The 26,746-nt window shown below is 39.0% G+C and overlaps 1 protein-coding gene across 2 annotated transcripts in view; it reads right to left on the reverse strand.

Moving 5' to 3' along the window:
- Positions 1-4,587: 4,587 nt before the first annotated feature.
- The window catches only part of ABHD17B (abhydrolase domain containing 17B, depalmitoylase), a 43,115-nt gene continuing 20,956 nt past the window's right edge, over positions 4,588-26,746 (reverse strand). Inside the window, exons 1-4 of one of the 2 annotated variants that reach the window (XM_062208406.1) lie at positions 16,939-16,986; positions 15,222-15,691; positions 9,825-10,004; positions 4,588-6,206 (exon numbers count right to left, since the gene is read on the reverse strand). In XM_062208406.1, the coding sequence (XP_062064390.1) occupies positions 5,987-6,206; positions 9,825-10,004; positions 15,222-15,688 (867 nt within the window). In that variant the 5' untranslated portion in view covers positions 15,689-15,691; positions 16,939-16,986 and the 3' untranslated portion in view covers positions 4,588-5,986. Of the gene's footprint in view, positions 6,207-9,824; positions 10,005-15,221; positions 15,692-16,938; positions 16,987-26,746 lie in introns of those variants that run through there. The other variant, XM_062208405.1, reaches the window with a different exon arrangement.

The raw sequence follows: 26,746 nt of genomic DNA on the forward strand, positions 1-26,746 counted from the left end.
AGTGCAGTAACTGTATCAGCCACATCCAGGACATGGCCTACACAAGGAAGGAAGAGAGGGATTGTAACAATTCCAAGTCCACCTAGCTTCATATAACAGCTGTCAGCTCACTGGCATTTGTAAAGATTCTATTCTTTACTTCCTGCTTTGTTTTTAACTCTGATGTTGAGTGAGAGATTTCCAGGCTGGAACTGTTTCCTTTCTTCCTTAGTATTATTCATTCAAATACTCAGAAAGAGGCAAAATCCACTGAGATGTGGTACACAAGGGCCTTCTCTCCATTCTGCAAATTAACATATGCACAAATTAATTTTGGTTATTGGACATTTATGGTGTTCACTCTTATTAAAATATAACGTGCTATATTATGTGGATATATTGCCTATTTTAAGCCAAAGGAACAAACTAAAAGCAAAGTAGTAGTAAGTACTTTGATACTTTATTTTCAATGTAATTACTTATTCTCAGCATGTTATAATCAATAGGGGTTGCTGAAGTAAACATTTGATAGTTTATTCATGTGCCTATGGTTACTACCTTCATTAGGTTCTGACACATATACAAAGCTGTTAGTGTGCCTAGGAAAATTAGTGTTAAACTTTTAGATACACAAATCACTAATTTTAGAAATGTGTAAAGTACAACGTATCATTTTATTATTCAGTGAAAAACAAGCTGATGAATAAGCTAGGAACTGTTAATACAATTAAAATGACTAACACTGGAGAGAAAATAAATATGCTATATTACAGTTCAGAAGGATCATTGGTATATTACTCTAGATAAATGTAACAGAAAATAATGGGATACACTAGTACTGACAAAACTGGAGATTTAGAAAAGTCATTTCCCTCCTTTGGGCTTGTTTCTGCACCTGTAAAATGAGATTAGGTTACATTATCTTTAAAATCTTAAATGATTTTAAGTACTAGCTAACATTACATAATATCTTTTTTAAAAAATATGTATTAACTTGAAAGGCAGAGTTACAGACAGGCAGAGGAGGTGAGAGAGAGAGAGAAAGCAAGCGAGCGAGGTCTTCCATTTGCTGGTTCACTCCCCAGATGGCTGCAACGGCCAGAGCTGGGCCGATCCAAAGCCAGGAGCCAGGAGCTTTTTCCGGGTCTCCCATGCAGGTATGGGGGCCCAAGGACTTGGGCCATCTTGTACTGCTTTCCCAGGCCATAGCAGAGATGGGAAGTGGAGCAGCCGAACTCGAACCAGTGCCCGTATGAGATGCTGGCACTACAGGCGGCAGCTTTAACCACTATGCCACAGTACTGGCCCCTACATAGATCTTTGAATGCAAAGTTCCTCTTTTTTATCATATAGACTATCTAAGCACATCAAGAATATTACTTACATGACAATTGCCATCAGTTTATAATTTCTAAAATTCACTTTCATTTATCAATTTTTTTTTTTAAATTAAGCTGAGGGGTAGAGATAGGAGAGAGAGCCTCCACAATGGCCCACTGCTCAAGTGTCAGCAATGGTTGGAGGTTGAAGCTGGAAACCCAATCCAGATCACCTATGCGAGTGGCAGGATCCCAACCACCTGAACCACCACTATGGCCTCCTAAGGTCCACACTAGCAGGAAGCAAGAATCAAGAACCAGGGCCAAGGATTGAATCCAGACAGTCCACTGTAGGACGCAGGTATCCAAAATGGCATCTTATGGGGCCGGTGCTGTGGCATGGCGGGTGAAACTGCCGGCTGCAGTGCCGGCATCCCTTATAGGTGCCAGTTTGAGTCCACTTCCTATCCAGCTCTCAGCAATTGCCTGGGAAAGCAGTAGGAAGATGGCCCAAGTCCTTGGGCCTCTGCACCCGTGTGGGAGGCCAGGAAGAAGCTTCAGGCTCCTGGCTTTGGCTTGGCCCAGCTGCGGCCATTGTGGCCAGTTGGGGAGTGAACCAGCAGGAGGAAACCCGCTTTCTCTCCCTCTGCCTCTGCCCCTCTGTAACTCTTTCAAATAAATGGCATCTTATGTCATTTCTACCCCAAATGTTCACCCCATAAAGCTCTCTTAAAAGTAAGTAACACCTATACATGTTTATAGAAATCATCAAGAAAAACAATCTACCATGTTTAATAATTTTCAGTAAAATACAGAACTGGCATATATGCCTTTAAGTCTGGAAAAGGGGCAGGTATTGTAGCATAGTGGGATGTGTCAATTGGGATGCCCACATTGGAACACCAGTTCAAGTCCATGTTGTTCCACTTCTGCTAATGCATCCTGGGAAGCAGCAGATGAAGGCCCAGTAATTGAGTTTCTGTCACCCACATAGGCAACTTGGATGTTTTTCCAGGTTCCTGGCTTCAGCCTGACAGCTTGGCTGTTGTGGGCATCTGGGAGGGTGAACCATGAGATGGAAGATCGATCTCTCTGTGTGTTAAAGATAGTTCTTACCGACCATTCTGATTTTTTGTTTGTAAGAGATGGCTGGAGCTATGTACACTGCTGACCATTTTCCAAAAATTCCAAATTGTATCATACTGGTATGCACAGTCAAAACATCAAAACAAGCCACTTGGCATTACTATAGCCAAGGCTGAAAATTTATGAACGATTACAGTGAACAAGACAGAGATTTTCACATATTAGACATGTAAGGCATATCACTCAGTCTAATCACTTCATTTCTAGCGAGGAAACAAATTTAGAGACTTGTCCAGGGTCAGTGTCAGCTGAAAGTTCAGTTCTGATTGAAAGTTCAATTCTATATACACTGTCTTCTAGAAACCATATGGCAAGCAATGTTCTGAGGAGTTATATAGGAGAAATCTTAGTGGAATAACAAAGTCCCTACATACACAGTACATTTAGTTCAACAACCCATTTAGATCTAGAATTTCTACTGAGGCGTGACAAGTGTCACTCAGTTTTTGCTTCTCTCTAGTAATAAGATGCTCATAAATCCTTGGGAGGCAATCTTTCTTTGGTGGACAAATAACCATAATGTTCTTTCTTATGTCAAACGATAACCTGCCGTTTTTTAACTTTTACCTAGTCCTGCTCTGAGAACCAAAAAGAGTAAATTGTAGATGCCTCTCAAATATTTGAAGGCAGTTATCAATGCAGAGTCACATCCTTCAGGTTTTAGTTTTTGGGACTCTAACTTGGTAAAACATTTCAGGATTTGCTCAAAATTTCTTTAGAACTTAGAACAGTCCCTTGTGTACATTTGATGCCAATTAGATATTAGCTGCCATAGCGGTCACTAGAAATTAAGGATTATGTTTGATATTTCTTTACATTTTCCACAACACTTAATGGAAAATGTTTTACTAAAGAATAAGAAAAGGCTTAAGTATTTGTTGATTATTTTGTTAATGAGATCACCTGTATTACAAGCTGGCAAGTCTTGGGGAACTTATTAATATCCTATGGTATACCAACATACTATGTGAGGTACATATCTTATTTTACTAAATATTCACAATGAATCTTTTCCCATGTGGTAAAAACAAAACAAAACAAAAATTACCTTATTTATTTGAGATGCAGAGTTACAGAGAGATCTTCTTCCACTGGTTCACTCCCCAAATGGCCACAAGGGCCAGGGCTGGGTCAGGCCAAACCAGGAGCCTGGAGTACCATCTGGGTCTCTGATATGGGTGGCACTCAGGCCATCCTCCACTACTTTCCCAGGCACATTAGGAAGGAGTTAGACTGGAAGTGCTCATTTGGGATGTTGGCATTGCAGGTGATGGCCTAAACCCGTCACACCACAATACTGGCCCCAGGGTTTGCTCTAATTTGAGACTACCTTTTCATTGCATTCTGAGATAAAATTAATCATGCAAATGTGGTTTGTCTAACACTTTACATGTTGTTTTTTTGTGATGTACTTTCAACAACTTAAGAATAGGTAGTTTCCAGCAAGCAGATATCTACAGAATTTTTTCATCTATTATTGTGACAGTTTCATAATTCTATTAATGATTTCTATTGTTGCTAGAATAAAGATCAGGTTCCAGGATGCCATCTATGGTTGTGCCACTAACTGCCTTGTACCAAAGTCCATCCCTGTGGCATCTTTTCCCCTTGACCTTTGGTCAGTCTTCTACTTCAAATGCACTTCCCTTTCTCTAGGCTTTCATATTCTGTTCCCCTCAGCTAGGAAAATTTTTCTTAGGCCACACAGATCTGGATAATTTAGTCTTCTTTCAAGGCTCGTTCAAATACCACTTCTTTGTGTGACTTTTCCTTGCCTGCCTCACTCCCCCACATTTCCAGTCCAAGAGTACTTTTTGCCCATACAATATTCTACAAACTCCTTCAGCCCTCCTCAAAATAGTATATTTGTGCAGTGTGTCTCCTCAGCGACACTGTGAAGTCTAGGAGCCCATGGTTAATGTCTATATTTACACAGCACAGGGTTTTGCATGATTCAGACATTCAATAAATATTTGAACAAATTAATGAATACTGAAGTAGTATGATGAGTACTGAGATTTCTCTGGGTAATCAAAGAAAACATTTAGCTAAACTTTGGTTCTATGTCATATAAACAAGAGACGATAGGTTCTAAGACAATCTAGAGAAAGAAAAACCTCTCCAAATGAAGTTATGGAAAAAGATCACTGGTAATTTTTTCATTCTTTCTGGTGAGGGAGTGGGGAGTGTTCAAGAATGCAAACAACAGAGCTGAGTGTTATATTTGTTGCTTTACTGTTAATTTGACACATCTGAACCAAAGCATTCACAATACTTGATATACTTTGAAGAAAATCATATACTATAGTCTTAGACATAACCACAGAACAAGCAGAACAATTAAAACTACGTAAGGCCTTAAAATATATCCACAGTGTGTATTATTTCAATATTCATTCATTTACAGATTAGACTACATACCGTTAATTTTATTTTTATTTTTCTTTCATTAGTTTAGTCAGGCAGAATTCATTCAAGGGAAGGCAACTTAGTTTTTGTGTGTGAGCTTTATTTTTTACTATACTGGTTAATATAAAAGTTATGAATTAAATGTTTTCTTGTCTCCTGCATCTAGGAGTGAATCATGGTAATTCAAAACAGTAGGTCCTAGTCTTAGAAATAGCCAAAGTGAAAAGGGACCAAAACCAGTCTGTTTGTGGTCTTGAAGAACAACTGAAGGGCTTCCAGGTTTTCACATAATGAACAGTACTACAATTCTACAAGGTTAGTTAAAATTTAAAACAACATTGCATACAAAATCATTCTTGAAGCCTTTGAAAATGAAAATGACAATTTTTAAGTAGTTGCTTCATAGTACCAAACTTATAAATCAAAACTAGTTAAAATTTGGTGCTATTTTAACTTCTCATTTACAAGGTAACTAATTGGTAAATTAACAGCTGGAATAAAAATTAAGACTTACATAATTTTTTAAAGGATAAATGTATGATTGGAACCAGAGAATACAGAAAATTCAATGTATTTTACAATAAAATAACCATTTATACCTCTATCCCTGTACAACAGGGTTTAGGTCAACTCTATTTAACTTGCATGTTCTTTTTTTTTTTTTTTTATACTTTATTCTATTCTGAGTACTTGTACTTGAATTATTTGACATAGGTTTTTTCTTTTTTCTTTTTGAAAGAATATTACATTTGTATACCAGGATAAGATTTAGTACATTGAGATGTCTTAAAAATATTTATAAATTTGTTTCTGATATGCAAAAGCATTTGGCAATACTTTTACAGCATTTAATTTTATAGAATTAATTAAAATTTCATACAGTACTCATCCTGATGTTTAAAAAAAAATTCACAGAAAAAATATAAATTATAGCCTGACTGCATGATACTGTTATTTCCAGTTTCTAGTTTGGTAATTAAAACCTTCATTAAGTCTGTTAACAAATCATTACCTGTACATTTATAAAGGCAACTGACATGATTTGCAAACAAAACCTTCAGGTTTTACTTTATTTACCAAAGAGTGCAGTTCAGCATGAAAAGGAAAACCAGTATGCAAATTTACAGAGTATTTTACAAATTTACCAGTTCCTGTGACACAAACTGTTTCAACCTTTCAAGGTACTGTCCATAAAGTTCCACATCATTGTGACCTGCACCTTCAACCCACAGAGGCTCCACAGGTCTTTGGCAACGCTCAAACAATGCGAGGCCATGTGAAAAGTCAATGACTTCATCTTCAGTCCCATGAATTATTAATACTGGAGAGGTTATCTTAGAGATTTTGTCAATGCTGTCAGGAAAGTGAAAGGAAAAAAAGAAATCAATACATTAATTACAAAAAACACATTTTCTTGTGCTATACTGGGCAGAAAAGTCAAACAGAACTGTGTGAATTAGTTTAGAAAGGATGGGTGTCTCTTGGATTTCAAGATTCAAAAGTTGCTTCTTACATATGTTTTACCACTAAGGCTGTCTAAGATAGTTACCTTCAGGCATTTCTGTCTTGGATATAATCACTCAATGCCACCATGCACCTTTCAATAATGTTGATTTTTAGTACAGAGAACATAAGCTTCAAGGAGAGGTGGAAAATAAGAACCATTTCAAATCCATGCTGACTCCTTCACTTTCTATTTCTCCTCTTCATCTTAATTAAAATGACAGCAAAAAGATTTTTTTGGGGGGTTGGTGGTGGTTATTGAGGGTATAAACTCACCACAACTGAAGAATGTAATAAAATATAAAATTTTGAGGGTGGAAAGCAAACGAAATGTGGAGCTGATTAAAATTATAGGAGAAAACACAATTTTAAGCAGATAGAAAGCAAACTGAAAAACCAATGCAATTTATACCACAGAATACCGTAGAAGGCCAAGGAATTCCCTAGGGATGTAGGCAGGTGACTGAAACATATGGGATTTGTTCTTTTTAAGAAACAGGGCATTCTTCCCTAGGTACCTTCTGTCTCCTTATGCAGCTCAGTAAATGCCTTCCTCCAAAACTTTGGGTTCTGTGGATTCAGACAGGAGTTTGGGCATAGGAAACACAGAGATCTAGGAAACACATATTGGCTACTATGAATACATTTTCTGACTTAGCTACCAAGAAGCTGGGATAACTGCCTTCATCCTCCTCAATGGAGAGCTTTAGAAAGAGCCTTCCTTGCATTAGATCAGCTCTTTAGTTCTCCACTCATACATATCATATGAGTAGACAACCAAGAATTATTACCACAGGACTGGCACTGTGGCATTGCAAGCTAAGCCTCTACCTGCAGTGCCGGCATCCCATATGGGCGCTGGTTTGTGTCCTGGCTGCTCCTCTTCTGATCCAGCTCTCTACTTATGGCCTGGGAAAGTAGTGGAAGATGGCCCAAGTGCTTAGGCCTCTGCACCCACATGGGAGATCTGGAAGAAACTCTTGATTCCTGGATTCAGATTGGCCCAGCTCCAGCCATTGTGGCCATTTGGGGAGTGAACCAGTGGTTGGAAGATTTCTCTGTCTCTCCCTCTCTCTATCTGTAACTCTCTCAAAGAGATAAATAAAATCTTACAAAAAAAATTATTATCATCAGAGTAGAACACTTCAAATATAAAATACAGATAAAGCAAATTAAAACATTTTTAAAATTACTTTAAAAAATTATTTGAGAGGCAGACAGAGTTCCCATCTTCTGGTTCATTTATGAAATGCTAGTAATGGGAAATCTGGGAGCTGGAAACTCAATCCAGGTCTCCCATGTGAGTGGCAAGAACTTGAGCCATCACCTGCTGCCTCCCAGGGCCTGCATTAATAGGAAGCTGGAATTGGAAACCATAGCCAGGACATGAACCCAGGTATTATCTGTTAACCTGGATGTCTTGGCCACTAAGCTACACCTCACATTCCATAAACATAATCTTCAAAACAGCAACTTGGAAGAGACAGAAGCTACCCAGATGGAACCATACAAAACAACTCTTTAAGAAAAAAATTCTTAGAGAGCTACGACGTAACAACTATAAAATGAGAATAAAATCTGAAAATCAATCAGTAAAATACTAATTTAAGCCTGTATTTTGTTAGACAAAATACTACATTGTATTGTTTGTCAGAAAGATGTTCAAAGCAGAGGAACTGAAACTTAAATATGGCTACTGCCACATAAAACAAAAATAAACCCATAGCTGATTCTAGTGATATGATCATATACTCCCAGAAACTTCTCCAAAATTCCTCCTTTACTGGCTAGTGATGAAAACTTTTTTAAATGATGTAGGTAGGTAAGTAGCTATCAAGGAAGAGATCAGATTTGCCAGCACCTTGCTGCAGCCTCACCTGCATTGCCCAAGCCCCTTATTTCCATTCAGTGGGAAACTGCAGCTTCCATGGTTACACTGCTTGGAACTGGTGCAGCTAAAATCATACAATATGGCTATATCCCTGTGATGATTTTTAGTTTACTATGTCACTGTAATAAAATTTTGGCCCATACACCAACTTCCCTGATGCTCCTGCTGCAGTGGACACTGAGATTTCCAAAATGGGGCAAAGAAATAGGCAGTACTCAAGCATCGCCCCTTTTGAATATTCAATTATGCCTAATTCCAGGCACCAATACCTATGTCTCCAGATAATGTACAAAAAATAGCCCAGAACCTTGTTGAGGGCAGTTCTCTCCTGAGCTTGCCTATGTTCCTTTTAGAGTGGGTATTTTGACTTTGCATGTAAATAAATCTTACTTTTATGCTGACTTTATGCACATCTTTTTTTTTTTTTTGGACAGGCAGAGTTAGACAGTGAGAGAGAAAGAGACAGAGAGAAAGGTCTTCCTTCCGTTGGTTCACCCCCCAAATGGCCGCCATGGCCAGTGCACTGTGCTGATCCGAAGCCAGGAGCCAGGTGCTTCCTCCAGGTCTCCCATGTGGGTGTAGGGCCCAAGCACTTGGGCCATCCTCCACTGCCTTCCCGGGGCACAGCAGAGAGCTGGACTGGAAGAGGAGCAACCAGGACAGAATCTGGCGCCCCAACCGGGACTAGAACCCGGTGCGCCGGCGCTGAACGCGGAGGATTAGCCAAGTGAGCCGCAGCGCTGGCCAACTTTATGCACATCTTTTATTTGAATTTCTTCTTGCATGGTTGACAAGAACCTGAACCTGCCACCACACAACAAAAAGAGTCTTGCTATTCTTATAAAGACCCAACTGATGTCATAGCTTTTGTCCTGTCATTCACAAAAAAATCTTTGTATTGCTGAGAACTGGGGAAAAGAAAGGCTGAAATTTGCCATGTTCTTTCTTTGAGAAAAATGGGCCATCAAGTTTTCCAACTATGAAGAAGAGCAGGTGGGAATTACCTTTTACCTTGAGAAGTATGAGTAGCAGTAGCTGTCCTTCTTTTTAATCCATCTAATACTGTATATGTCTATAGACTTTACTGTGGCAATACAAACTCATTTTGCAATGCACTTCTTTTGTAAATTAGAAATCATGAATTAGATATCATTTATGAAGTTTTCTACTTGTTCCTCTCCCCCAGTATTATGTGTCATTGAATGCTATCATCATCCATTAGCAGCTCAAGGCAGAAACCCAGGAGCTATATTCAAGTTCTTCTCTTTGGCACCTCACATCCAGACTGACACAAATTCTGCCTATTTTATTTCTCAAATTCATTCCCTTGTTTCCAATAGTGGTGCCATTGCCTGTAACACAGGCCCTTAGTATTTACCATCTGAATTACTATTACACAAACATTTCAGCCTTTTGACTGGTCACCTGTCAACACTTTCTTAAAATTAACTTTTCACAATTTCTACGGGATAATATATATAAAATAGAATTTTTGGCTGAGACAGTTTTAAAAATACCTTAAGTGATGGGAAAAAAATTCTGCCTACAATTTAACTGCTTTGAGTATTGCTACTTACTTTGGGAATGCATCAAAACAGTAGGTCTTCTTGGTATCAGGAAAAGCAACCCGCATTCCTGAGGTCAAAGGAGAATGAAGAATAACAGCAGCACTCTCATACCGAGCAGCAAGATCCACAGATGGTACTGTCCCTATACTTTGGCCATATATAATCACATTTTCAGGGCGAATGCCATACCTACAAAATTCAGAAGTTAAAAAATGATTTAAGACAATGTCAGTGAATTTACATTTAAAAATTTAAGTTTCTGAACTGTGACCATCATTTTCAATGCTAAAAAATAATCCCTATTCTCAGATTTTTTAAAATCTCTTTCACTTTCAACTTCTTGAAAAATAATTGCTCAGGTCTTTCAAAATTTCAATCTTAAGAAATAAATTTATTAAGTAATTTGTTATGTTACAAAAATTCAACCTAGTATATTTATTTGAAAGACAGAGAACATAAACTATCTCCCATCTGCTTATTCACTCCTCAAGTGCACACAACACACAACAGCAAGGGGTGGGCCAAATAAAACCAGGACCCCAGAACTCATCCAGGATCTCCTATGTGGATGGCAGGTTCCCAAGCATTTGAGCCATCACCTGCTACCTCCCAGAGCCAGCGTAAGCAGGAAGCAGAATAGCTAAGACTAGCAACCAGGTACTGGAATAAGGGATGTAGATGACCCATGCTGCAATTTAATCACTGCACTGCATGTCTGTCCCATCCTTTTTAACAGATCAAATTGTACATAATTCATAGGCATAAGGAAATTTGGAGAATGGACATTTGCAGTATCAGCACAATTCTTCATGCTGCGTGACTGCTGTTAGCTAGGTATCAACTTTGTTGGTGTCATCTATGGGTTTTGGGATAAACTAGCAAAGAGAAGGCTCTAGAGCAGCAGCAGCAGCGGCAGCTGCCACTAAAGCATCAGAGGACCCAAGGCAGTAATAATTTCAGAAGAGCATAAGTTAAAAAGGACTTTAGAGACCATCTAATCTAGTTGAGTGCTTAATGAGCAGATGTTCAAAGTCACAGTAAGTTAATGACAGACATATATAATTAGAATCCAGGTATACTGTCTCCCAGTATAGCACTCTCTTCATTATAGAACACAGATAAAGAGCTCACGGGCTGTGGGGGAAGGCTGGATAGTGAACACAGACGCTTGTTATTTTCTGCTGGCCCATTGGAAGGTCAGAAACTGGGGCAGGCACTTGGCACAGTGGCTTAAGTTGCTGCTTGAGATACCTGCAAAGTATCTAGTTCCAGTGCCAGCTAGTCTGCTTCCAATTCCCACTTCCTGCAATTGTGTATCTTGGGAGGCAGCAGATGACGGCTCAAGTACTTGAGTCTCTGTCATCCATACGGGAAAGCTGAATGGAGTCCTGGGTTCCTGGCTTTGGCCTGGCCAAGACTTGGTTATTGTGGATATTTGGGGGAATGAACCAGTGGATCAAAGATCTCCATCTCTTTCTTTCAAAATAAATGAAAACATTTAAAAAGGCTCAGAAACTGAGTTTATTAGAGACAGTCAATTTTCCTACAAAATAGATCATTCAAATGATACTTAAGATCATCACTTATTTCTCCCTTTCATTACTGAAGTGCTAACTTTTATCAGGTAAATGAAGTAAAAGGCATGTACTCTAGTTACACATATTTTAGTAAATGACAGAATTCCAAAACTGGAAAGGACTCTGGAGACCATTTAACTCAACCTCTTTACGAGACAGAGGCTCAGAAAACCTAAATAAATTTCCCTAGACTTCTTATCCTTATTGTATCTAGGGCTTAACATGAGAGAAAACCAAGTTTAAAATTCTAAAATATAAGTGCTAAAACAGTATGAGGAGGATTATTTAGGAATTTGTCTACTCTGCCTTTGTTCCTCATTGATACAGTCCATCAAATGTGTTTAAAAAATCAACCAAGCAGAAAATAATTTTGGAAAGTTTCATTAAAGTTGAAATCTGAGAAGATAAACACAGAAGTAGGAAAACTGACCACCTATAAGAGGGAATTATTTTACACAGATGTAGAACACTGAATTGAATATTGATTTAAAAAGATTTTATTTATTTGAGAGGTAGAGTTACAGACAGCGAGAGGAGAGACAGAGAGGAAGGTCTTCCTCATTGGTTCACTCAAATGGCCACAACGGCTGGAGCTATGCTGATCCAAAGCCAGAAGCCAGGAGCCTCTTCCTCGTCTCCCATGCGGGTGCAGGGGCCAAAGGACCTGGGCCATCTTCTACTGCTTTCCCAGGCCATAGCACAGAGCTGAACTGGAAGAGGGGCAGCCGGGACTAGAACTGGTGCTCATATGGGATGCCGGCACCGCAGGTGGAGGATTAACCTACTGCACCATGGAGCTGGCCTGAATATTGATGTTTTATTTGAATACAGTTATATTTCTGTATTACTAGGAAACACTAACAATAGACTCTTTTCTCTTAGTACCCTTTGAAGCTATATTTAAATTAAGCTTATGAATATCAACTTTATGGTATACAAATTGTACCTTAATAAAGCTAATATATTAAAAATATTACAATGCTGAGTTACATTTGGTTTACTCTGGAAAGTGAGTAACTCATTTTTTGGTTTGTGTGCCTACTTTAAGGTCTGATAGACTTGATATCGGTATAGCTGAAGCTATAGTCACTTATTTTTAATTTTTTATTATTTGAGAGGCAAGGAAAAACAAGGAGAGACAGAGACATCTAAGAACAGAGCCCTAGGGCTGGGCCAGGCTGAAGTTGGGAACTGGGAACTGAACCCAGGTCTACCACTTAGGTGGCAGGGACCCAACTACTTAAGCCATCATTTGCTACCTCCAGTAGGGTCTCTATCAGCGGGAAGCTGGAAGTTAGAACCAGAGTTCAAACCCAAGTACTCTGTAATCCTAACAGTTGATCTGCTTACCCATGGTTTTAACCACAAGGTCAAATGTCTGACCTTAGAGCAGTTTTAAATTTTATAAACTAGTATTTTCTAAAAGATTTTAGGAAGTGAAGGGACAGTTTAGAAGCAATTTATCCTAAAGATTTAAATTCTTTCATTTATTTAGATGACAAAGAGAAAAAGAGAGAGGAGAAGGGAGAGAGGGAGGGAGAGGGAGAGGGAGAGAATCTCCTATCTGCTGGTTCATTCTCCAAATAGTCCCAGTGGCCAGAGCTGGGCCAGGCTAAAACTGGGAGCCACTCAGCTACCTCAGCATCTCCTAATGCCTCCCAGGGTCTGCATTAGCAAGAAGCTGGTCAGGAGATGGAACTAGGATGCAAACTCAGGTACTGTGATATGGGTTGAAGGCATTCCAAGTGGCATCTTAACCAGTCAACAAATTCTGTCCATAAACAATCATTTTTATCATTATCCCATGAACTCTATTTTTTTAAAAAAAATTTAAAGAGTTACATAGGGAGAGAAGGAGGCTGGGGCGGGGAGGGTCTTCTATCCACTGGTTCACTCCCCAATTGGCCAAAATGGTTGGAGCTATGCCGATCCGACCCCAGGAGCCAGGAGTTTCTTCTGGGTCTCCCACGTGGGTGCAGGGGCCGAAGCACTTGGGCCATGTTTTACTGCTTTCCCAGGCCACAGCAGAGAGCTCGATTGGAAGTGGAGCAGCTGGCACTCAAACTGGTACCCAAAGAGGATGCCAGCACTGAAGGCAGTGGCTTTATCCATCCCCCTCCCCAACCCTGTGAACTCTACCTACTACTTTTTTTTTAAGCCTACATCCATTTTGTCTTTGGTCTTCAAAGTTAAGTTTTCATATAATTTAATTACCTAAAGAATTCACTTTATATGGAAGTTTTCTATTTACTCTTCTTGGAGGGGGAAGTATTGTAAAATATATTTTCTAAAAAGATATTATGCCTATTAATAAAACTGAGGTTCTCCCTAACTGAAAAACCAATTAATATGAAAACATTAACAAAAACAGTGAGTTTTCTTTAAGTCCACTAGATCTAGTATAAATTAACTCTAGAAGTCAGACAGCTTGGGGCCAATCCTGTGGTGTAGAAGGCTAAGCTGCCGCCTGAATGCTGGCATCCCATATAAATGCCAGTTCAAGTCCCGACTGCTCCACTTCTGACCCAGCTCCTTACTAATGAGGCTGAGAAAACAGTGGAAGATGGTTCAAGCCCTTGGGCCTCTGCCATCTGTGTGGTAGACCTGGAGGAAGCTTCTGGCTCCTGGCTTCAGCCTCGCCTAGCCCTGGCTGTTCAGCCATTTGGTGACTGAACAAGCAGATGGAAGATCTCTCTCTCTCTCCCTTTCAAATAAACAAATACATCTTCAAAAAAAAAAAAAAAAAAGTCAGGCAGTTTATCAATGTAGACTATGAGGAATAACTTAAGCTAATATGTTTGGTACACTGATCTGATGGATGAGAAAAAGTCAGCAAAATTAATATATTTTTCAAGAAGTTTTTAAGTATCTTGTTGACTACAAAGCATTAATGCAATTGGGGCCAGCACTGTGGTACAGTAGGTTAAGCTACTGCCAGCAACAGTGGCATTGCATTTCAGAGTACTGATTTGAGTCCTGGCTGCTCTGCTTATAGTCTAGCTTCTTGGTAAACAAGCCTGAGGAAGCAACAGAAGATGGTCCAAGTACCTCTGCCACCCATGTGGGAGATCTGGATACAGTTCTAGCTCTTGGCTTTGGCCTGTCCCAGCCCTGGCAGAAGATTTCTGTCTGTCTCTCCCCTCTCTCTGTCACTGTGTCTTTTAAATAAATTAAATAAATCTTAAGAAAATGGCTTATGCAATTAAACTAGATTCCCGAAATGTACTGTAATAACCATAGGATAACTGACACAATAAGAAAACTAATAATTTATCCTAATAATTAAAAACAATTTGACATCATCAAGTTTAGCAATCCAGAGTGAAAATCAACATTTTACTTTTATGGATTGTATTACAGATAGATGTAATAAAGTATTTTAAGTTGCACTTTCCAAAAAATAAAAAAAATGCAAAACAATAAATTATAAACTATGCTTATTTTAATCAAAAGTAACTCAGCCTCTTAAACAATGATAGATCAAATAAATTAACTTTTCTCCATTCCTTTGAAACCGAAATTCTGAATGTTTACATATCACATAGCAAAAAGAAAGTTTATAAAAATCAAACATTTGTCTCTAAAACATACATATATACATGCATTGACACAGAATACAAATCTGAATTGTCTTAAAAAACTTTTGCTATTGCATGAAATTAAAAATTACAATCTGAAAGTTGAACTATTCTTAAGTAGATACTGGTAAATATAATCTATGTAGCATTTTAAGGCATATGTAAATAAAAATAGCTTTTATTGTACTTTTATACAGGAAAACTTAAACAAACCATTTTAAATGTAAAAGTGATGTCCAGTCACAGTTTACCTTGTCCTAAGAGCAAGCCAAGCAGCTTCAATGTCCGCATAAAGGTTCTTCTCTGTTGGCTTCCCAGAACTTGCACCATATCCAGAATAATCATATGAGAATATATTACAATTAATTCGTGATCCCAGTCCTATGTAAAAGCTGCTCATCTGACCAAGATCAACAGCATTTCCATGTGAGAAGAGTAAAGTGTATTTGGCATTGGGTGAGCAACGCACAAACATACAGGCAATTCTGTTGCCTTTACTGGTTCTAGTCATGAAACACTCAATAGCATCCTTTTCTCTAGAAGAGTACTGCCAGTCTGCACGTTCAGAGAGGTGTAAAGTCCAGCGGCTTCCACTTTCATCGCACATCAGTGTGTAGGTTGGATCAGGTGGCAAAAATGCTAATTTTGAAGCAATTTTCCCTGGGCAAGGTGGACAGCAGAAGAGGCAACATAGTTCACTAAATGAAAGATTATTCATCTTCTGGAAAAGAAAAGGAATAGCAAATGTTTTGATAATTGAATGCGGATTTTGCATTCCCACACAATAGAAGGTTAAAACAAAGACATGGTAAATATTGTTGGTCAATGTTTAAAACTGTTGTTTTAAGTATCCTATCAAACAGATTTTTGGCATATTTTTAGAAATATTTTCAACCCTGGGTGAAGCAAATATTCCAGATCAGCAGACAGATTCCAACAGATTTCAAATAGTACTGTATTATTATCTCATTTAACAAAAATGTGAAAGATAAATAGCATAGAAGTTATGAATTTATTTATATTTATTTGAAAGGCAGTGATATATACTCATACACACAGACACAAATCTTCTATCTGCTACTTTCACTCCCCAAATGCTTGCAGCAGCCAAGGCTGAGCCAGGTTGAAACCAAGAACTTGGAAATCAACCCAGTGATGGTGGCAGTGAATCAAGCACTTGAGCTATCACCAGCTGCCTTCCAGGGTACACAACAGCAGGAAGCTGGATTGGAAATGTAGGTGGGACTTGAACCCAGATACTCTGATATGGGATGCTTGGAACTCTGATGTTTTTTCAAGCCAGTCTTAACCTCTGCATCAAACACTACCATCAAATTATCTTTAATGTAGTTTGCAATTTCTGTATAACTCCATGAAAATTTTCAGAATCCCATGGAGAAGCTAGGGATTTAATGAGAATGTTAATATAGCATTTATGAAGCAGTTACTACTAGTCAGGCATTGGGTGAAGTGTTCTTTGCATACTTCCTGTTTAATCCTCAAAGTAACCCTGATTCAGTCACTAGACTACATCAGCAGGCTATACGCCTTAGTGGCTTAGAATACTATTTGTTTCAGAATTCTTTCATTTTAGCCATAGTATCAGTGGCTTCCAAAACTCACAACAAAAATATCTGTATGTACACAATTATTACCCAAACTTAAAAAAGCTGTAAAGTAAAATTTCCTACAGGAAATAATGTTTGGATAAGAACGAGTACAAGGTTCTTAGCGAGAGAGCTGGGGTGAAATCCCAACCCTACCACTGGTTAGCTGTGTGTCTTTGGGCATTTTACCTCTTTGACCCCATTTACCTCATAAGTATAGGCCAATACCAACACTGAACAGAGTGGCTATGAAGATTAAGTATGATGATGTAGAGAAAATATATAATACAGGGACAGCCATACCGATGGCACACTCAAGAGTGATCCATTTTCTCTATATCTTTTCCCATCAATAACTTACTTTTTAAATTTATTTGAAAGGCAGGGAAGGGGTGGGGGAGGAGAGATCGAGCAGGTGACATCAATCTTCATCAGCTGGTTCACTTCCCAAAGGCCTGCAACAGATGCTCTTGGGCATGCCAAAACCAGGAGCTGGAATTCAATTTGGGTATCTCAGGCGAGTGGCAAAAATCTAACTACCTGAGCCAAAGGCCTGTTCCCCATTAACTTTCTAAAAGTATCTACCTTCTACAATCTCAGGGACAAAAAACAAATACTTGTTTTCTTTATCAGGACTTTTTTCTATCCTGTCTTTTTTCTTTTTAGCAGAGACAGACCATTGCTTAGTTCTAGGAAGAAGGTATTCAAAACAAACACTTTCCATAGGTTTGGAGGCAGCTAATTTTCTCCAAAATACCTAAATCTTAGGGTAAGAAGAAAAAATGTACATCCTTATACCAAAGTGGGCAGAAATTCCCTCAGAAAAGTGACTAATGTGTTGTGTAAAAATCTGAAAAGAAATGAATGCCCCTTCCACTCACTAATGAATCAAAACTTATTCAACACAATGTTCAATACACGTGTTAATTTCCCCATGTAAATTAGTTAAGTATAAAGAAGCAGCAAAACAGCTTAAAAGAGGGAAAAATGGAGAAGTATGACGTCAAGGCTTTAAAAGCTGAATAATGGAGGGGTAGAAAAATATTTTGGACATTGAGAAACACTTTAAATTGCTATTCTGCCTTTATTCCTCTTCAGCTTCAAAACAAATACAGTCTGAATAAGGTCCTGTTGGAATAAGAATGAAAACAGAAATGACAGCTAGTGCTAACTTTAACTGGCTCCCTCAAGTGTGCTGAGAATTCTGAGGACAAGCACAAGGCTTAGCAGGCAAACAATGTGATGATTTAGCAATGTCTACTACAGAACTCAGCTACAAATTCACCATCCTTCTCCGAAGGCTAAGAATCTGAAGAAGATGGCAAGGAAGGGATTGAGTCAGGCCAAAGCCAGGAGCTTCATTCAGGTCGACCACATAGAGGGCAGAGGCCCAAGTTGGGCCATTTTCTGCTCTTTTCCCAGGAGCATTAGCAGGAAGCTGGGTCAGAAGTGTGGCAGCTGAGACTTGAATCACACTGACTTGATGATGGTGTCACAAGTGGAAGCTTAATCCACTGTACTACAACAGCCCCCCGCCTCATGTATTTATCTAGTTATATATATATAGATATAAATATCTATATCTATATATCTATATATATATAAACTGCATGGTTTCTGATTTATCATGTCACTTACAGAATCTGCAACTACTTCTGGTCAGTTATAAGCCACTCTTTTTTTTCAAAAGACTTTTATTTATTTATCTGAGAGAGAGAGTTATAAACAGTGAGAGAGAGAGACAGAGAGAAAGGTCTTCTGTCCGTTGGTTTACTGCCCAGGGGGCAGCAATGGCCGGAGCTGTGCCGATCCGAAGCCAGGAGCCAGGTGCTTCTTCCTGGCCTCCCATGTGGCTGCCAGGGCCCAAGGACTTGGGACCATCTTCTACTGCTTTCCCAGGCCACAGCAGAGAGCTGGATTGGAAAAGGAGCAGCCTTATGGGATGCCGGTGCCTCAGGCGGAGGATTAACCTACTGTGCCACAATGCCGGCCCTAGCCACTCTATTTAGTAACTAGGCTTCTGGAAGTCACAATGATCCAGACTGTCAGTAATATTTCCCTGATTTATTTTTTTAAGCTATACACAACCCTGAGTATTCACAGAAAAATAACTGGAAACAGTAACACTGCACAAAATGTAAAGAGTGGTCCATTTGCAACCACCAGGAAAAAAAAAAACAACACTTCTGATGCTTACCTTTCATTGTTAAAATTATTTTGAAACTTCAAAAATTATTATTTTTTATTTGAGAGACACAGAAAGAAAACGAGCTTCCATCTACTGGTTCCACTCGCCAAATGCCTGAATGCCCGGAATGGCTAAGGGATGTGTGGGCAGCAGGGACTCAACCACTTGAGCCATCTCCTGATTCCTTGTGGGTTATACATTAGCAGGAGGCTGGAATCAGCAGCAGAGCAGGGAATGGAATCCAGGCCCCCCAATGTGGGATGTGCGTGTCCCAACTGTCACTGTAATTGCTAGGCCAAATGCTGGCCCTAAGCCTAATGTTTTAGACGAACTGTTAGAAGAAACCAAAATAAATAAGAAAAGTTAAAATTAGTTTTATATCAGAGCCTCTTAACACCACAAATGGACACATGGGGTAGATGTCTGATGATTAACAGAGATACATGGAAAAGATCATAATAGAATAAAGTGACAGCAAAGACATTCAACTGTGAAAAAGTGGGGGGGAGGAGGACTCCAGAATGTAGGTTAGCTCTATACAAGAGAGGCAAGAGCTCAGCATACTCCAGCAGACTGACTCAAGAGATATCACCACAATATTACTAACAAATAACAAAGGCAGTGATGTATGTGGGGACACTTTAAAAAGTTCATGGAAAAATTTAAAGTTAAAGCTTATTTTGGTGCAGAGAAAATTAAAATTCATGCATAGTTTTGTCACAATATGCATTTCCCATGAACTTTATAAATATCCTTTGTAAGCATGGATTTCACATTTTTTGTATTAAAATAAATATCTTTTAATGTATTTTAAAGAGATTTATTTATGTACTTATTTGAATGTCAGAGTGACGGAGAGATAAACACAGAGAGGCCGGCGCCGTGGCTTAACAGGCTAATCCTCCACCTTGCGGCGCCAGCACACCGGATTCTAGTCCCGGTCGGGGCGCCGGATTCTATCCCAGTTGCCCCTCTTCCAGGCCAGCTCTCTGCTATGGCCCGGGAAGGCAGAGGAGGATGGCCCAAGTCCTTGGGCCCTGCACCCGCATGGGAGACCAGGAGAAGCACCTGGCTCCTGGCTTCGAATCAGCGAGATGCGCCGGCCGCAGCGGCCATTGGAGGGTGAACCAACGGCAAAAAGGAAGACAGCTCTCTCTCTCACTATCCACTCTGCCTGTCAAAAAAAAAAAAAAAAAGAAAAAAGAAACACAGAGAAAGATCTTCCATCTACTAGTTCTCTCTACAAATGCCCACCACAGCCTTGGCTGGGCCAGGCGAAAGCCAGGAGCCAGGTACTCCATGTAGGTGGCAGGTACTTGAGGCATCATCTGCTGCTTCCCAGGTACATTAGCAGGGAACTGGATCAGAAGTGTAGAGCACTAAGTACTTGAATTGGCACTCTGATATGGGATGTAGGTGTCCCAAGAAGAGGTTTAACCTGCTGCAGCACAAAGCCTGTCCCCAAAATAAACATCTTTGGATTTCATTTTCTACAATCCTTTTGCTATACCTTTGTATAACAGCTCAGTAGCCTATTGATATTGAAACAAGAAAAATTAAATTCACTTCAGTATTCTTTGAGGATCCCTTATGAGTTAGACACTGTCACCCTAAGACCTAGTATGTAATTAGAGTAGCATTTAACAAAGTATACTCACATGTGAAATAACATTATGGTCTTTAGAGAGTCCTAGATGAAGTACAGAATTTGGTGCATACATAGAAGCTGTATATTCACTGTGAAATTTGGCAAAATGCTCTTTTTCAGTAAAGAAGGAGCATCCAAAATACTTGAGATCACAGAACATGAAATTCAGGTGATTTTGCTAGGAAAATTCAACTCTGCTTGAAGATATAGACCCTATGGACTGTGTCTATTAAAATGGAAACCCAAATATAATGGAAATTTTTTTTAAATGTTATCGGTCAGTTTTTTTTTTTTTTTTTTTTTTTTTTAGATTTATTTATTTGAGAGGTAGAGTTACGGACTGAGAGGGAGAGGCAGAGAGAAAGGTCTTCCATCCGCTGGTTCACTCCTCAAATAGCTGCAACAGTCGAAGCTTCGACCGGACCAATCCGAAGCCAGGAGCGTCTTCTGGGTCTGCCACATGGGTGCAGGGGTCCAAGCACTTGGGCCATCTTCCACTGCTTTCCCAGGCCATAAACAGAGAGCTGGATGGAAGTGGAGCAGCCAGGACATGAACTGGCACCCACATGAGATGCTGACACCACAGGTAGAGGCTTAGCCTACTACACCACAGCACCAGCCCATAGGGGAAATTTTCAAAAGTGTTACATTTGGGGCTGGGCATTGTGGCACATGAGGTTAAAACCTTGCTTGGGATGCTAGCATCCTATATTGAATTACCACACATATTCCACATTGATTTGTGACTTAGATGCTATGTTTCCGATCCAGCTTCCTGTTAATGTACCTGGGAAGGCAGTGGATGATAGTCCAAGTGCTTGGACCCCTGCCATCCACATGGGAGATGTGGATGGAGTTCCTGGCTCCTGGCATCAGCCTGATACTATCCCAGCTGTTGCAGGAAATTTAGAGCGTGAACTAAAGGTTTCTCTTTCTCTCTCTCTGCACCTTTCAAATAAATAACTAAATAAGTACATAAGTCTTTTTTAAAAAGTATTACCTTTTTTTTATATTCCAAATTGAAAGGAGAAATTCTGAAATAAGATCGCTGCTCTACCGATGAGTAGGAAAACTAACCATGTATAGGTTTTCCATCCCCTGCATGCATGGATTAAAAAAAAATTTCCTGGCTGGTGCCGTGGCTCACTAGGCTAATCCTCCGCCTGCGGCACCAGTAACCGGGTTCTAGTCCCCGTTGAGGCGCCGGGTACTAGTCCCGGTTGCTCCTCTTCCAGTCCAGCTCTCTGTTGTGGCCCAGGAGGGCAGTGGAGGATGGCCCAAGTGCTTGGGTCCCTGCACCTGCATGGGAGACCGGGAGGAAGCACCTGGCTCCTGGCTTCGGATTGGCGCAGCGCCAGCTGTGGCAGCCATTAGGGGAGTGAACCATTGGAAGGAAGACCTCTCTCTCTCTCTCACTGTCTAACTCTGCCTGGCAAAAAATCAAATAAATAAAAAAAAATTTCTTGAACCAAAATAAACTTGTTTTGATTTCACTTTCCAGTAACTTTCTGAAGTATCATTATGCATGTGGCTATTTAAATTAATTAAAATACTCAGCTCTTCATTCACAGTAGCCACAAATGCAGCTAGGGGAATGTACATTTTCTTCATTGTAGAAAGTCCCATCTGAATTTTAACAATGCTGAACTATACCTTTGAAACCCAGGCAATCCAGAACCAGACATTATATACATCCCATCCATACTCGTTTTAAAAGTAAGTGCTCCTTCCTTCCTCCCATTCCACCAAAGCACACACAGTTGTTTTTTTTTTTTTAATAGTTCTTCCTGTGGAACACTGATAAAGAACACAGAACTACAGGAGATAAAACAGTAGTGTTTTAGGAGGGTTTTTTTTTTTTTCTTTCTGAGGATTTATTTATTTATTTCAAAGTCAAGAGTTTCAGAGAGAGAGGAAGAGACAGAGAAGAGATTGTCCATCTGCTGGTTCACTTTCCAAATGGCCACAATAGCTGGGACTGGACCAGGCAAAAGCCTGGAGCCAGGAACTCTATCCTGGTCTTCTACATGGGTACCAGAGGCACAAGCACTTGTGTACCATCTTCTGCTGCTTTCCCAGGCACATTAGCAGGTAACTAGATGGGAAGCAGAGCAGTCAGGACTTGAACTGGTGTTCTGACAGGGATGCTGGCATTGCAGGCAGTGGTTTAACCCAGTGAGCAACAGTCCCAGCACAGAATACTGGTTCTTTACAAAAATATTACAACATAGACCTACTTCTCACTCAGTTCTAACATAAAAACCATTTTATTAAAAGTAAGCAATGCAAATCAACTAGGCTATCTTCAGGTTTTAGCGTATCAAAAGGATTCATGTTCTTGAAAGGTTCCCTGAAAGCTGGAGTTTCAAGTAATCCATAAGAAACTATAAAACAGCTTGTGACTCTTATCTGGACACAGCCCAGACTGTAATATGAACACTAACAATCCTGATGATCCACCAGATCTATGCCCTAACTAGTGAATCAAGTCTTCTGGATTAAGCAGTAGGGCAGGTTATAGATGCTTTCATATGCTAAAACTACAGATTCCCAGAAAGCTTTTGGCGACTGCAAAGTGCAATTAGCTCAGAGCTTTTAAAGTTACACCTGTACATGTTGCTGGGCATAAGCTAAACACAGACTCATGTCCCTCTCCCCCTTAATCAAAAGTTCACACAATAGTTACTGCATTACCTTGGTTGAGAAATATTCCACACAAATACACATTATTCTCTTATTTATAAGAAAAAAGTACATTTCTAAGAAACCATACATATGAATTTCTATTCAACACATTCCACACAATATACGCAACAGCCATCTATAAATAGCATATAGCATGGTATAATCTAATCAAAATATCCAAGTCACAAAAAATTTATCGATTACAGATGATTGATACCCCAGTAGTATGAATTTCTAAGAGTCATAAAAAGATTATAAAATATTATAGTTAATAATATATATGAACAAGTATCCAACCAGCTATTCTTTATTGAATAGTAAATTTTAAAAGTTGTTAAAATAAAGGTAAAAATAAACAAAACAAAAACTTTTACCAAATAACCACATGCTTTTGTTCTCAGGCCACTGAAATTACTGTAAAACTTCAGAGTTTGAGTCAAAGGAAATGTAAATTGTAAAAATATAATTGTACTCAGATAACTACCATCAGGCTGAACAAATGGGATTTCATATAATATTTCAAGAAATAACAGTATAATGAAAAGTATCGTGGTTTAAAAGAGTGGGTATAAAATTAAAAAAAAAAAATAGGTCTCCCCTCCAGGCTAAGTTAAGGATTGAATAAAGTCAATTTACAAATTCGATTCCTTAAGTAGTCTAAAACTCAGACTAGAGGTTTACTCAGAAAGAATCCTTCTGAGGAATCAGACTAATCTGACTAAAGATAATGATACGGGAGGTTACACAGGAAGTTGGGGGAACGGGAAGGATATGTAGTATATGTGACAGTGGGGGGTGGGGAGCAGCAGTATCCTTTTTCCTTAAGTGGGATGTCAACATGTAAGAATCAGTAATACAACCTTGTTATCCAGAGACATGGAGGTAAACACCAAAAGAATCGCTCAAAAGAAAGTCAATGCCATTGGGAAGGGATCTATCAAGAACTGAGGACCCAAGGCTTGCCAATTTTCGTAACATACTTTGTTCAATCATTCAGCTTCTTAACCATGTATGTGTGTGACACACAGCAGTAAAATAGTCTTTTTAGTCTTTAAGTTCAAGCCAAACATCAGCCTTGCTCATAGAAATTACAACTTAGAGTTACTTGTTTTTAATTCTAGTGTTTACTAACTGTTCTCATACATACATCTTCTATTATTTATCATCATGTATTTTCATTATGCTCTCCTCATTCTTTGTTTTTATTGGCTATAGCTTTAAGCATTATAGTTGAACCTGTATTTCTTGTTTCATCAACTTTCTATTTGCTCTCCCATGTAATATATACATTATTGTAATCGCTTTCAGGTTGTTTAATAATAATCATTTATAATTTGTTGTAACTGAGTCTGTGCCTTATTTATAGATTGATTTTTTAAAAAAGATTTTGTTTATTTGAGAGGCAAAGTTGCAGAGAGGTCTCCCATCCGCTGGTTCACTCCCTAAATAGTTGCAATGGCTGGAGCTGGGCCGATCCAAGGCAGGAGCTTCCTTTGGGTCTTCCATGCGGGTTCAGGGGCCTATGCACTTGAGGCCATCTTCCACTGCCTTCTCAGGCCTTAAGCTGAGAGCTGGATCAGAAGAGCTGCAGCGCACATGGGATGCCGACGCTACAGGCAGAAGCCTAGTCCAGTATACCACAGTGCCGGCTGCTGTAAGCTGCCCCACTTCTGATCCAGCTCTCTGCTATAGCCTGGGAAAGCAGCAGTAGATGGCCCAAGTCTTTGGGCTCCTGCAACCGCATTGGAGAACCAAAAGAAACTCCTGGCTCCTGACTTTGGATTGGCCCAGCTCTGGCTGTTGCAGCCATCTGGGGGGTGAACCAGTGGATGAAACATATTTCTCTCTCTCTCTCTCTGCCTCTGGCTCTCTTTAACTTTGCCTTTCAAATAAATAAATCTTAAAAAAAAAAAAAGCAAAATATGTGATTAAAATTCTTCTCCCAAGCTTCAGATTCTCTCAATCTTTCACATGGCACGTAAAATATGAAGAAATTTATAATTTGAAAAACTTACAGAATTCTCCTCACTACCACAATAAAGCATGTTAATTAATATTTAGCAAGTTACAGATAATGAAGTCTAATTTTTTGGGGAAAGGTATGGCAGGTACTGAGGTGGGGAAGAGTGCAGAGGTGTTCAAGGGAGCTAAAAAGGTTCCTGTTTTCCACATCTGTTTTTCCAAAATGAATTTCTGGCCCTCAAGGGACACATGTTTTGTTTGTTAAACTGCAGTAAAAATATAAAATATAAAACTTACTATTTTTAAGTATATAATTCGGTGGTATTCTATGGTGTTAACAACATTTATATAGTTGTGCAATGATCACCACCAGGCGTCTCCAGACCTTTTTTATCATTCCCAAGTGAAATGCTAAACCTATTAAACAATAATTACATTTTCTCCTTCCTCCACACTCCTGACAATCACCATTCTATTCTGTCTATGAATTTTACTATTCTAGGTACCTCATAGTGGAGTCATGCAGTATCTTTTTGTGACTGACTTATTTCACTACATCTTCAAGGTTGATCCGTCCTGTAGAATAGATCAGACTTTTCCTTTCTTTGTAAGGCTGAATAATATTCTATTTAATGTACTTATCAGAACATTTTGTTTATCCTTTCATCCAATGATGGATAATTTTTTTGGTTACTGTAAATAATGTCATGAACATGGATAACAAATACCTGTTTGAATCTCAGCTTTCATTTCTTTTGGGGGGAGTTTTGAAAACTATAAAATATTTAAAGCTTTCCTGCAATGTATATTTACTTGTTAGAATTATTTCTCATTTCCTACCAACTTGGAAACTAGATACTACATCTGACAACTTTTATATACATACAAAATAAAACTAAATTAACAAAGTAAAATCTGAGTATGTTGAGTTCAACATACTTCAAGTTTTAATATGCTAACATGAAATTTATGAAGTCAAGTACTCACTTATTCAGGTTCTTAAAATAAAGCCTCCAGTTATTTCAACTTAAGAAACATAAACATATCCCACAAATTCTCTATGAACTTCAAAATTTTTAGAAATTTTCTAACTGTAGTCCTCAGTGCATTATCACTGAAAGAATTAAATAACAATCTTCTAAAAGTTTGGAAATGTATATTAGGGACCAAGAAACTCCTTTTTTAAAAGGAGTAAGACTTCTTGGGCTTAAGTTAGTTTTCTTTATGGTGTAAGCTATTGAACTACTTCATAAATCACCAGTTAAATATAAAAGACATAGGATATATCCATTATTGTTTTGAATCATAAACATCCTTCCCTCATACTAAAGACACTTCAAGTAAACCTATACCTCAATGCCAATGTTAGAAAACTGAAATCTACTAAACCAAACCAAACAGTATTAACAATAACTTCAAATGTTTGAAAATGGTTGGGGCTGGGGTTGAGCCAGGCTAAAGCCTGGAGCTAGGAATTCAACTACTTCAACCATCACTGGCAACCTCCCAAGATCTACATTAACAGGAAACTGGAATGGAAAAGCCTTAACTTTAAATTCAGGCCGTCTATTATGGGATGTGGGCATCCCAACCTTCATCTTAACTGCTAGGTCAAATGCCCCAACCTCAAAACCTGGCTTCACATTGGTTGCCGTGAGCATTTGGAGAGTAAATTAGTAGATGAAA

This window comes from Lepus europaeus, chromosome 12 (genome assembly GCF_033115175.1).
Source record: "Lepus europaeus isolate LE1 chromosome 12, mLepTim1.pri, whole genome shotgun sequence".
In the NCBI taxonomy this organism is placed as follows: Eukaryota; Metazoa; Chordata; class Mammalia; order Lagomorpha; family Leporidae; genus Lepus; species Lepus europaeus.